Consider the following 12,273-nt stretch of genomic DNA (forward strand, 5'->3'; position numbering starts at 1 on the left):
AAACACGATGGTGACGCCAGAATGACACAATTTGCAGTTTGCAAAAGCCAATGAGGTGTTACACATTACTTTGTGTATAAAAGACACTTATGATACACAACTTAATTCTGAAACAGGCCTGACAGCCGTCTGAGATTGCATTCTGATTGATGCTCTTTATGCTCAATCGGTCCAAGTTATCAGGTTTTTTTTAATGACTTTTCCCTCTTCTTTTTTTAGTCTGCAAGAATGAATATTTTAAATTTCAACAAATTAGTAATCTAAATATGTTTTACTATATCTTACCCAAGATTGTTCTTTTTACATTTTGCAATGCACCTAACTTTGTCAACTGTAACAAATAAAAGCTTTATGCACCATCTTTTCTAAATTCTAAATAAATATTTTAGAATAATAATGGCTTACACCTTCAAGTCAGTTGAGAAAAAGTAGACTATGTTCGAATGTGGAACATTGGTTCCATTTTCACATTTCTCTCATGTGATGTTTCTCTCTTGGAATCTAAATGCTAGTCGGACCCTTTCGAAGAAGTATTAATGCACCTGTATCTTTTCTAGTATTATTGGAGGTAAAAAAATCTGAGTTAATTTTTTATTTTTTTTGTAATGCTGGGAGGCTTTTTAATTTGTGTGTTCATTTACACATGCACATGGCTTTTCAAATGGAAATGTTGCACATAAATACAATGAATGTATAGTAAGTAATAGAAAGTCTGAATGTTGGTTATGAAGATTGAGGCAATCTACAATGATGCTATTTGTGATGAACGGACAACAGAACAAGAAAATGTATAGACACATTACAGGATAAAGTTGTACGAGCACCTATTTACTATTGTGCTATAGTATGTATCCTTAGTTTTTTTTTTTTTTTTCGATCACATACCATGGCATTTTACAATGATTTTGAGCTAAATTTGGGCTGATCTTGGGTGCAGTGATTTCCAGTGGGAGATGCATAGAAGGTTAAGGTACTGAAATCTGGATGTGGCATATGGTCGTTTGGATATGACCTGCAAGTTCTGATGTGGTGGATTGGAAGTTTCTGTTAGGAATGTAGTAGATTAGTATATTTTCAAGATAGTCTGGGCGGATTCCATGGACCATTTTAAATACAGCAGCCATCAATTTGTAGAGGGTCTTGCTCTTACCTGAGTACCACCAGCCAGAGTGGTGGCAAAATTAAGAACTTTGTCCAGTAAAGAGAAGGAATCTTGCACTAGTCCTACAAATAGGCTGTTACAGGTGTCCAGTTAAAAGTAATATGGAATTGAGTAGTGCCATAACTGTGTGGCATGGGAGTTATGAGTAACTTATGTGCATTTTTATGTTTTTGAACTGTGCCACAGTAACCGTGGTAGTGATAAATGCTCATCGAAGGATTGAAAATTACCTTGTGATATTGCAGACGAGGCAAAGCCAAGATTTCACCAAAGGGTAAGCGGACTAAGCTAGATGGTGGATGGGGACAAATAAGTAGAAGACCTTAGCCTTGAAGGAGGTCATAGTAAGAGACATTAGAGGCATCCAGTGTTGACTGCCACTGGAGCAGTCAGAGATGTGTGACTGGAGGTAAGGGTAAAACAAAGGAAATGAGAAGAACATTTGGGTATCAGTTTAGAGATGGTTGGAGAAACTGAACAAGATGGCAAGAAGTGAGGTTGTATAGACAGTTTAGCATAGGAGTGGCCTTAGAACTGGTTGTTGAGAGACCCCCAGCTTCGATCGCAGTCAGAGGGGATTTCTGTTTAGTCCCAGGCCACTGAAAAGGAGAGGTGTGATTCTTATGGGAAAACCATTGCAAAGCAGAGCCCTTGAAACCCCTGGTATGAAGGAAGGAAACTAATTTGGAGTGATAGTGTTGAAAGCTGCAAATTGGTCATTCAGGATAAAATATAGGCATTGTTCTGAGCAGAGGAATATAACCTCACAGAATGGCAAAGTGTACTTTTAGTAGGATAATGAGTATGATAGCCTGACTGCAAAGAGTTGAGGTCGTTAGAAAAGAGATAGTAAGTCATTTGAACACTACGTGATCCGTTATATTGTAGAAGGGGAGTTTTGTGAAAAAATGTCTAGTAGCAGTTTAGTAGCAGATTTAAAGCATTCTAAGTAAGTTACTGATAGAAGGGATGATTAAATAGGTTAATCAGAGTAGCACAGTAAAAGGAGTGAATTATTTAATGGCTTGTAGGCTGAAGAGGTTAGAAAGTACGTTAGAAAGTACTCATGATGGATTAGTGTTTTGAGAATAGGGGTAAAGTAGGAGAGAATCCCAGAGGGAACAGTAGAGTGCAGTTGGGTGGTGGTGAGAAGAGGGCGAAGGAAGGATGGAGAAGAGCGTAAAGTAAAATAGTATGGGTATAGGTATGTTGATGGAAAAGTAAGATGCAAGTCATTAGTTTAGTATGAAGGGTGCTTAATTGGTGCCTTTGGTGGGTGGATTAGATTGCATGTTGGACTTGAGGCATTGCAGTGGGGTCCAATGGAGTAGATGATCTTTTCAGACTTGGAGTTGTCAAACGCTAAATAAAATATAGTCAAAGTTTGAATATAAGTGTGAAGATTTTCTGGAATCATCTGCTTCCAGAACTTGCAAAGGAGAACCCTCTTTCTTGCTTTCAAAGAGCAAATGTCATGCATGGTCCAAGGTTGTGAACTCTGAAGAGGCAAGAGAGGATGTACACAGGGTAAACGTTTGTTGAAAGAATTTGAGCGGACAAGGAAGGGAGCAGAGTGTGTGACCAGGTCTCTGTCTCCTTAGCAGCTGACCGATTTGTGTCAAGCAGCACTGTACCATGACCTGTTTTATGCCGGGGATGGGGATCTTTGTTTGAGGCAGTCTGATATGACATTTTTCAGACTGCCTTCTGAATGTTCTTAATCTAAGTCCTGGTCCATCTGATATTTTAGAACCTTTACAGACCTCCAGCCAGCACTGGTTCTATTTGTGAAAAATTGCAGTTACACAGTGCTCTGAGTAAGCTAATAGTCCATTTACAGCTCATTGAAAGCAGACCTTACCTGTTAGTTTGAATTGCACATTGATACACCCATGTCCCTGCTGAAGGTATATCCACCTTCTATTCACTGCGTTCCCGGAAAGCATCTCCTTAAGATTATCATACAGGAATGCCATTGATTAAACAGACCCTCTCATCTGTCTGCACTCGGCTTCCTCATTGCAGTATCAGAGCCTCAACTCTAATGTATGTGGTTTTAGCCCTCTAGAGGCAATTGTATTATAGATTTGTATAACACTTACTAACCCGATTAAGGCATTGAAGCACTTTGCTGGCAGGTCGCGAGCACACTTATCTGTGGGGGCAGAGTTAGTTTGTAGTGTTAGTCGTAAGTGTTGCAGTTAATTGTATTTTATACAATTTACAGATGTTATTCTGATTCTAGTCTAGTGTGGAGTTAGTTGTTAATTGTTATTATTGATGTAGATGCTTTTGTTGTGTATTGTTTTTACACTGATAATTGTACCTGTGGTTAAACGAGAAAGGGAGACATGCAGTATGTGTATAATTGTTGTGTTTAGTTGATTTAGTATCATGCATTATTGGATGAGAGTAGTTTGTTAGAAAATACAGTTCTATATATTTTGGGTCATACTTCTACATGCTGAGTATGTGAGTTCAGTATAAAGAGATTAATATCGATTTAGTTTGAAAGGTCAAGTAGTATAAGTTAGAAGAGGACATGAATTCAATTAGTAAGGAGAGTGGCCTCTCCGTTGCTGTCCCTCTGATGTCTCCAAGCTTAAATGTCTGATAACTCATAAGGTTTCTCAATGAATCTCGCATCTGAGGCCAGCCTCTTTTTTTGGATACCGAAGACTTTCTCAGAGGTACCCACATTTCCTCCAAAAACAGTATTACTGTAACTAGTGAACCTGTACTGTTTTCTGTACCTTTGCATTTTCATAACCATGCTGGTATGATTTTCATGGTAACTGCAGTTAACCATGACACATACGTTTAAATACATTGTGATTTTAGTTCTCTAGGTTATGGCACCATTTGTGTGGGTTGGAGATCAGACAGCTATCCACAATCAACACAGAGAGCACAGTTTAGTCCTGTTAAAACAAATATACCCATCTAGTCAAATCCCCAGATCTCTAGGTGACACATGTGGCATATCAGACCTTCATGATCCCCTTCCAGGCATATCAGTAATGAAGCAGTCTGAGTTTTCAGTAATCTTTTGTCAAATAAATTCGGCAACAACGAGGTGATGGTTCAAATGCTTGAATTAAACTCAGCTACTGGTAGTCACTCTGGGCTGCATCTCAATCCATCTTTTTTCACCCTTCACGCCACCCCAGTTTGGATCCAGCCATATGCAAATTAGTCTTATCCCTGCTCCTGTGGGAACAGTCCAGCTCGAACTGCCAAGCCAGCTCCTCCCTAAACAGGAACACAAGAAACCTAGGACCAGTTTTGCCCTAATAATGGGCTCTTTAGCCAAGTATAGCTTGATTCCACTGGCACTGCGAGCAGGAGACCCACATCTGGGCATACCTGTCACACTTAGGGAATCAACTGCAACAACAACAAGGTGATTGGTGGAATACATGTATTAATCTCAGCCCCTGGCAGTTTCTCAGGACACATCCCAATCCATTGTTTTTTGTCCACCATGCCACCTCAGTTTGGATCCAGCCATGTGCAAATCATTCTTGACCCTGTTCCAATGGGAGTTCAGGTTGGACTGTTCCCTTGAGCAGGGTCAAAACAGATTTCCCTATGGCTGAGTCCAAACTGAGGTGGCATGGTGGGTGAAAAGTTATGGATTGGGATGCAGCCTGAGCTGTTTTCAGTTGCTGAGATGAATAAAAGCATTCCATCCATCACCTTTTTGTTTTTGTGTCAAACAAATTCTGGCTGGACTTTAAACAGCCTTAAAGCAGTACATCAGTAGTCTGTTCCTATAGTAAGACTACACTACATTTTTGAATAATTTGAAGAAAAAAAACTGTAAGAAACGTGGGGACCCTCAAGTGGAAAGGGTGCGAGGAACTATGTTGTTGAGTGCAAAACTCACCAGATGATCTAGAACAGTATCTGGTGTGCCTTCTTTAATAATTGTTCTTATCCCTTCATCAGTGCTACGTATATTTACTTTAAACATAGTATTGTAATATGTTAATAACACATTCAAAGATTCTTATTGGGGCAGCCATAATGCCATTTGAACAGTCGTAATACTTAAGAATTGACTCATATTTTGTGGCAGTTGTGTTGTGCTATGCGCACAGCAGAAAGCATTGAAGAGTTTTAGCACTCTGTGAACATCTGTCAATGGCAAGTATTGTCTCATTTCCAGGTGTTTTACGCTTTGTTACCCTGAGGTGAATTGGTTGGCTTTTTAAAGTCAAGCTGGACAAACGAATGTTGTCTAAGGACTGTATTAAATTCAGTAGTGGTGGGACAGCACGTTTCCAAAAAGCTGATCTGATAGGTAGCTTTTATGTTTGATCATAGTTGTACATGTGGTAACACTTAAGTCACCCACTCACAGTCAGCTGGCTTAAATTGTTAGTTATGTAATTCAACCTGTGAGTCAAAATGTGAATATGATTTTAAACTCAATAAGCCTCTTTCAGAAGGCACATCCATGTTATTTTGGTGTACTCATCAAAACTTGGAGTCGCTACGAAAAGATAATGTTGTACTACCCTATGGCTTTTATGATCTTAGCATGAAGCCTCTTATGGTAGTAAAATGTGTGTTTTCAAAGCTAGATATATGCAAGCACAAATGTGATTGTTTCTTATTTAGTACAAGTACAGCTTACTCCTGTCCATTGCAGATGGCAGTCAGTGATTGAGAAGCCTTACTTAAGACACTATGCAAATACGGATTCTGCACAATCAACTGGAGGATCTCTATGATAAATCTAATGGTGTGTGTTATGTTTTGTTTTGTCGCAGTTCTCTTATCCTAGATGGTGTTGAGCCTCAGAGTACCTGTGAATTGGAGGCTGATGGAGTGGCAGCTGACATTTTAAATCGTCAGGAAATGGAAGGTAATTGTGAGCAGATTTTTTAAACCTTAACCGCTGTGAAAACATCCTAAGTTTTAGGATAACTTTGAAGCTCGTTTAGACTTTATGCAGCTGAGGGTGGACACTTTCTTTAAGCATAAAGAGTAATTCCATGAAAAATGGACACTGCTTTGCAGTTTGATGGCACCCGTGGGTTTTTGGTTCGTTTTAGGTGTTTTTTTAATCAACTGGCTAAACGTTAATTGGCAAATCTTCATTGTGCTTTGAGAAATGTTTTTGAGATGTACAAAATGAAGTTCAGTTGTGGTGTGTGAAGTTATATCTGATCTAAAGGCTGTAATCCAAAATAACAGTCCAGGTCACTAAATAAAATAATTGTGTCAATCACTAAGAAATCAATTTAGGTAAAATATAATTTATGTATTCTGTGCTAGCAACTCTCAGTAAAGTGCTCAAATAGTTCAGCCAGTAGCGACAAGAGAACCATTGATCTAGCCTCCTGCTTGGCCAACTCCTGAGCAGCCAGGTGGCTTTGTTCAACATGGACAGTGCCACACCAATATGTGTTTTTGTCTTTTAAGTTAGCTGTCAGTGGTAACGCAGCTCGTAAATCTTTGATGTCTTCAGCTACTAAGCGAGCAGCCTCAGTCAGACCTGCTGCTTCCCAACATTCCTACACAGCTGTGGGTTACCTCTTTCCCTCCCACGATTTTGCCAACATTGCAATTGGATCATCAAACTGATGTTCTTGAACCTGAAGTGGCTGCATCGAGAATCCCTAAGAATCACTGCCTGGTTGATGTCTGGAATCACTAATATGTTTTGATTGGGATTTAATACCTAGTGCATTTTTCTTCTGGATCTTTGCAGGAACTGATGAGGAAGGGAAACTTTTTCAGTTTTTATAGGTGTTTGAAAACTGTTCTTTGCCATGAATTCCCTTGTGACTACTAAATCTGCAGTGTTAATAGGCACTCTGTTAGGGTAAACTTTGCACATTACAAATGGCCAATAAGAATAAAACAGCTTATCACCATTTCCTTCTCCTTTCCATATGCAAACATTTTCTATCTCCTTTTCTTGGAAATGAAGAGCAATGTAATAGCAATTATAGTTGTGTTTGGTAGTGCTAGAACATTTACTTTGTGATTTATTGTTTAATGCTGAAGAAGTAGACATTGAAACATTGATATACATTTTTCATAGCTCAAGCACATTGAAAGTCTCCAGAAACATTTCCTCATTTAATAGTGACCCAATTAGTAATATTTGCTTTAAGATTTTACTTGATACACCTGCGGATTGAAATCAGATAAAACGCTGTTGTCAGAGTTCGTTTTGGGGTTATTGCTTGTCACGGAAAATGAAAAGCCTGTGTTTGATTGCTGAATGTCTTTTTCCATAATTTTTCAAGCTTTTTGTTCTGGGCAGTGTAAATTCTTGCATTTCCAGAACAGTTTTAAAGTTGACTGATAATTCATGCTTGGTTTAGTGATTCGTTAAAAAAAATGTTTCCTATTCTTATCTCACAACTCGTATGCAACATTTTATCATAAATATTGATAAAGCTTTTATGACACTCCTATGCTGTCAGTACTATGCTATGCCATTAAAATTGGTATAATCTGTGTGATGACTTAACCCTAAAGGTTTTTGTAAGTTTAGTTGTAGCAACGCTGTAGGAGCCTGTAAAAACTGTGTAGCTCTGTTATATTTCCTGACCATGATGTGTTGGTAACTTATTTGTTTACCTTGTCTCTTTCTTCCACATAGATTCTTATTGATAACAAATGCTATAGACTCTATTTGGAAGGGTCGAAGTGGTAAATAAAAAGAGATATGTAGAACTTATGAAAGATGCAATTTACATTTAGAAAAAGAGATACTCTGTGAAATTGTATACTTATATTTTCTGAGCTGCTTTTGCCAATATATGCTTTTTCGCTCATGTGTATTGAAAAGGGGAATTGGACTGAAAAGTACATTATTTTACCACTATTTTTTCAAAGCCTTTTATGTAGAGAGTGAACCCCTAACCGATGCGGATGTCTTTCCTTGTTAATTGCGCGTCCTAGTGGTGTTGCCCTCAGACTGCAGTTGTAACGTTAACTTATTACGGCACCAGCAGTGGGTGCAGGTACCTCAGAACTTGTTTTCACCACACAAGCTATTTCATGTCTTGTCCCTTAGATTAAAATTATTTTTCTTAGGTGTATCATACCTTGCATCACATTAATTAAAATTAAATTATTTCTTATTGTTTATTCATGTAGCAAACCTCTTGTTAGACCATTTTTTACCTCTTCTCAGAACAAATCTTTCTTCTGTGTATTTTTTTGATGCTGAAGATGTGTTCTAATTCTCCAGTAATATGGATTAATGTATGTTTCAGTTGCTGATGGATATTACTAAAGGTAGCGCTAGTGGGCTTCAATGGCCTTACTAACGGTTATCAAATGTCCATATTTTTCTTCCATCACCATCTGTAGTGTCCACTGTGCTTGAAGTCGCTCAGTGACAGTGGCTGTAAAAACATGGACTAGATGTCATACTAACCGTTGCGATAAGGCTGAGAAACTTGAATTCCTTATTATTTTTAAATAGGCGTTTGCCGTTATGGGTTCAAAAGGTATACCAATCTCTCTGTTGAAACTCTTGACTGGCATCCTTGGTGTCTCTCCTCATGTCACTTTGGAGTTTTGATTAGAATTTGATTCTGTTAATTACTCTATCTTAGATAGTCTGAAAAATGTTACTAGCTTTATTTTTTTGAATGGTGATTTTTTTTTTATGTCTTGCTGTAACCAGACCATTCCTGTTCCTGCTTTGTCGTTGGCTAATGATTGTGGCTTGGGGATAAAATATACTGAGAATGACAATATGTAGATTAGGAACTTGTGCGTCCAAGCCAGGTAAAGCCAAGTGAAGGCATGTAGGGCAACGGGTGGCTCCCAGCCCGGTCTGAGCCAAGGTAAAACATTGAGCCAAGAGAGCAGACTAACATGCCTTTGGTGCTGAAAAATCCTGTGGGACATAAGACTTTGACCTTGAAAGATTCAAAGTTGAAACAACCACCCTCAGTGCTGAAACCAATATCAAAGGAGATTTTGATTCCAGCTTCGGAGACTTTAGAGTCACCAGTTTTAGAAAAACTAGCTGGAGGGTTGTGGCCCACGCCGACAACCATGATGGCTGCTTGGCAGTGAAGCTCCGTATTCGGGGCTGCGTCCTGCCCCTGGGGCTCCCACTCGCCTCGTCATTGCCCTTCTATTAAATTACAGAGACTGCAACACCGCCCTTCGCCTGGCCTGGGAGAGGGGCCCTTTACATTACCAAGGTGCTGTTGTGTTCCTATTCCTTGACTTCACGCCCCCTGTGCAGGACGCTAGATGGAAGTTTTTGAAGGTCAAGGGGGCACTTCGTAAACCTATGTAATGCTGTATCCGGCCCAGCTGATGGTGGAGGTGAATGGTAAGCCACGTTACTTTGACAACCCTGGTGATGCCATAGCCTTCTGCAAGCTGCAATCCAAAGATGGTTAGTTGCCCTGGGGACTGCCCCGGTGCATGAAAATCTGGATGCAGGGCCCTCCTCTAGCATGGACTTGTTGGCTCCGGACTGAATCTGCTGGGCCCGCCTGGGAAATCAAAATCTGCGTAGTTCTGATTTGGCTTTACTGAGCTATATAAAGACTATAAAATTTTTCATTGCTCTGTCCCCATCTTAGACGGTCCACCCATTCTCTTTCCAATGTGCTATTACTCCTTTTTTGATGTTGCGATGTGACTCACGGTTGAGTTGCTTCGCCCACATGGTTGATACTGTGATATTTGTTGTTTTGTTGGGTTTACTCCTATTTGGGGTTACATGGGATCCACTTGGCAGTTCATGGCCGGGTGTTGGAGGTGGGTGGGCTATTTTACTTCAGTGGAATATTTGTTTAAATGTTTTTGTTAAGCAATGCAGACCATATATTTACCTCTTTAACTAAAAAAGATCACACATACATTAGACATGGTGAATAACTCTCATGTAGTTAAGCAGTTTTTGGACATCAACGTCATGGAACATTTGTGGTCTCAATAACCCCCGTAAGGGCAAGCAGGTGCTGCAGTACCTCCATAGGCACATCGTGTAGGTGGCCTTTCTGCAGGAGAGGCACCTTCCCGCTGGCACTAAGCCCTTGTTTGCATCCATCTGGGACTTGTGCTGTTATTTTGCTAACTATAGCACTTAATCCCCGGAGGGTATGCATCTTGGTGCACAAAAGTGTTCCATTCCCCTCCTATCAACCTACTCTGACAGGGATGGTAAATGTATTCTGGTAGCAGGATTACTTGATACCCTCAAAATTTGGTTTGTAAATGTTTATGCTCCAAATGTTGACGCCCCTGATATTTTTTTTTTTCATGATCTCCATTCCCAACTTGATCACTTTGAGGTCGATCACATTATCCTTTGCGGCGATCTTAATATGGCAATGAACCCTGCTCTAGACACTACCCGAACACATTTCGGTATACAAACCTCGGTCCCTGACTGCTGACTACACTTGCTATCCTACTGTCTGGGGGCGCCAGAAGGTCCTGGTGGTTCCCTGACATGGCACTTCAGGATGCACCGTTTTGCGCTGACCTGAAGGAAGCAATAATAGAATTTTTCAGATTAAATTAGGGATTGGTGGACACCTGGGCGGTGTTGTGGGATGTGTTCAAACATACATCCGGGGCATCTGCATATCTAAGCATTCCCAGGTACTGTGTGACATTTGCTGGAGTCTTGCGCATGTGGGGGAGCAGCTTGTGGATCTTGATCGAGAGCTTAGAGCGGTGGGTGTCAACTCTCAATTACATTGGCGTAAATTACTACTGGACAAGTTTAATTACCTTGTTGGAAGGGAGACGAATTACATGGGTAAATACGCTTTGGCACGTAAATACGGGGAGGTTGACAGACTGGGTAAGACACTGGCTAGACTCATCAGTCCATCATATTCAACGGCTCACATACTAGAAATCAAGAGATCGGATACCAGTCGTGCCATTGGTACTACAGAGGTCCAGTCTGAATTCTATACTTACTACTCACACCTCTATACCGCTCACCTGACGCTGCCACGCCCTGCATTACATAAATACATAGATGACCTAGGTATGGTATGGCTAACCTCTGCTCAGCAGCAGTTTCTCAGCGAGCCCTTTTCCGCAGAAGAGGTTATGCAAGCAGTAGATTCCCTGGAGGGGGTGCGTGCCCCAGGACTTGATGGGTTCCACGGATACATTCTATAAAATATATAAAAACATACTGAGCCCACGCCTAGTATCTGTGTACACGGAGGCACTTGATTCTGGGATACTCCCCGCAACAACGCATGAGGCGGTCATTACCTTTCTGCTGAAACCAGGTAAAGATCCTCTTTATTGCAAGTCATATAGACCCCTTTCTTTGCTTAATTTTGTCAATAAGCTACTGGCCAAAATGATTGCCTCCCGCCTCTCTCTTTTGTTAGACCAGATTATTTCTTCTGCTCAATCTCGCTTTATTCCACACCGCTCTACGTCTTTTAATCTCTGTACAGTTTTTGCAGTGCTCAACCGAGTGTTGCCAGAGATACCGGCGGCTATTGCCTTACTAAATGTCGAAAAGGCATTTGACTCACTTGAATGACCTTTCTTACATGCCATACTTCGCAAATTAGGATACCCGTGTGGATACACTGCATTGATCTCTTTCTTGTACGCACAGCCTACAGCTACTTTACAACTGAATGGGCACACTCCCCTTTTTTCCCCATAACGCATTTTACTCGGCAGGAATTCCCCCTTTCCCCCTTACTTTTCATAATAGCAATGGATCCCTTAATGCGTCACCTACTTGGGAGAGATATACACAGGGGATTACAGTGTACTAGTGGGCCGCTACTAGTTTCGCTCTATGCAGATGATATATTGCTGTTCATCTGCCACCCCGAAGCTAACATCCCCGTACCACTCACAAATTCCTTTTTTGCCACACTCCGGAGTTAGCTTTTCAGGCTTGTGTGGGTGGATAGACACCCCAGCATCTGCTGGGAAATCCTCACTCTCTCGTACGAGCGGGGTGGCTTCGCTGTTCCTCATTTTCAACTTTATTATCTTGTGGCATAGTGCCATTATTCATACCACTGGTTCCACAGTGATCCGCGCATTCCTTGTGCAATCCCTGATCTTGACCTGGGTTCTCTGGTCCCCCTAAGCGTGCTCTTACCTCGGGGAATGCC

At 40.7% G+C, this 12,273-nt stretch overlaps 1 protein-coding gene across 4 annotated transcripts in view; it reads left to right on the forward strand.

Annotated features, from left to right (window-relative positions):
• REV3L (REV3 like, DNA directed polymerase zeta catalytic subunit) overlaps positions 1-12,273 on the forward strand; it is a 948,974-nt gene that overhangs the window by 237,788 nt on the left and 698,913 nt on the right. For all 4 annotated transcript variants that reach the window (XM_069234598.1, XM_069234599.1, XM_069234600.1 and 1 more), the window contains exon 6: positions 5,941-6,035. In XM_069234598.1, the coding sequence (XP_069090699.1) occupies positions 5,941-6,035 (95 nt within the window). The remainder of the gene's footprint in view (positions 1-5,940; positions 6,036-12,273) is intronic.

Source organism: Pleurodeles waltl, chromosome 5 (genome assembly GCF_031143425.1).
Source record: "Pleurodeles waltl isolate 20211129_DDA chromosome 5, aPleWal1.hap1.20221129, whole genome shotgun sequence".
Classification (NCBI taxonomy): Eukaryota; Metazoa; Chordata; class Amphibia; order Caudata; family Salamandridae; genus Pleurodeles; species Pleurodeles waltl.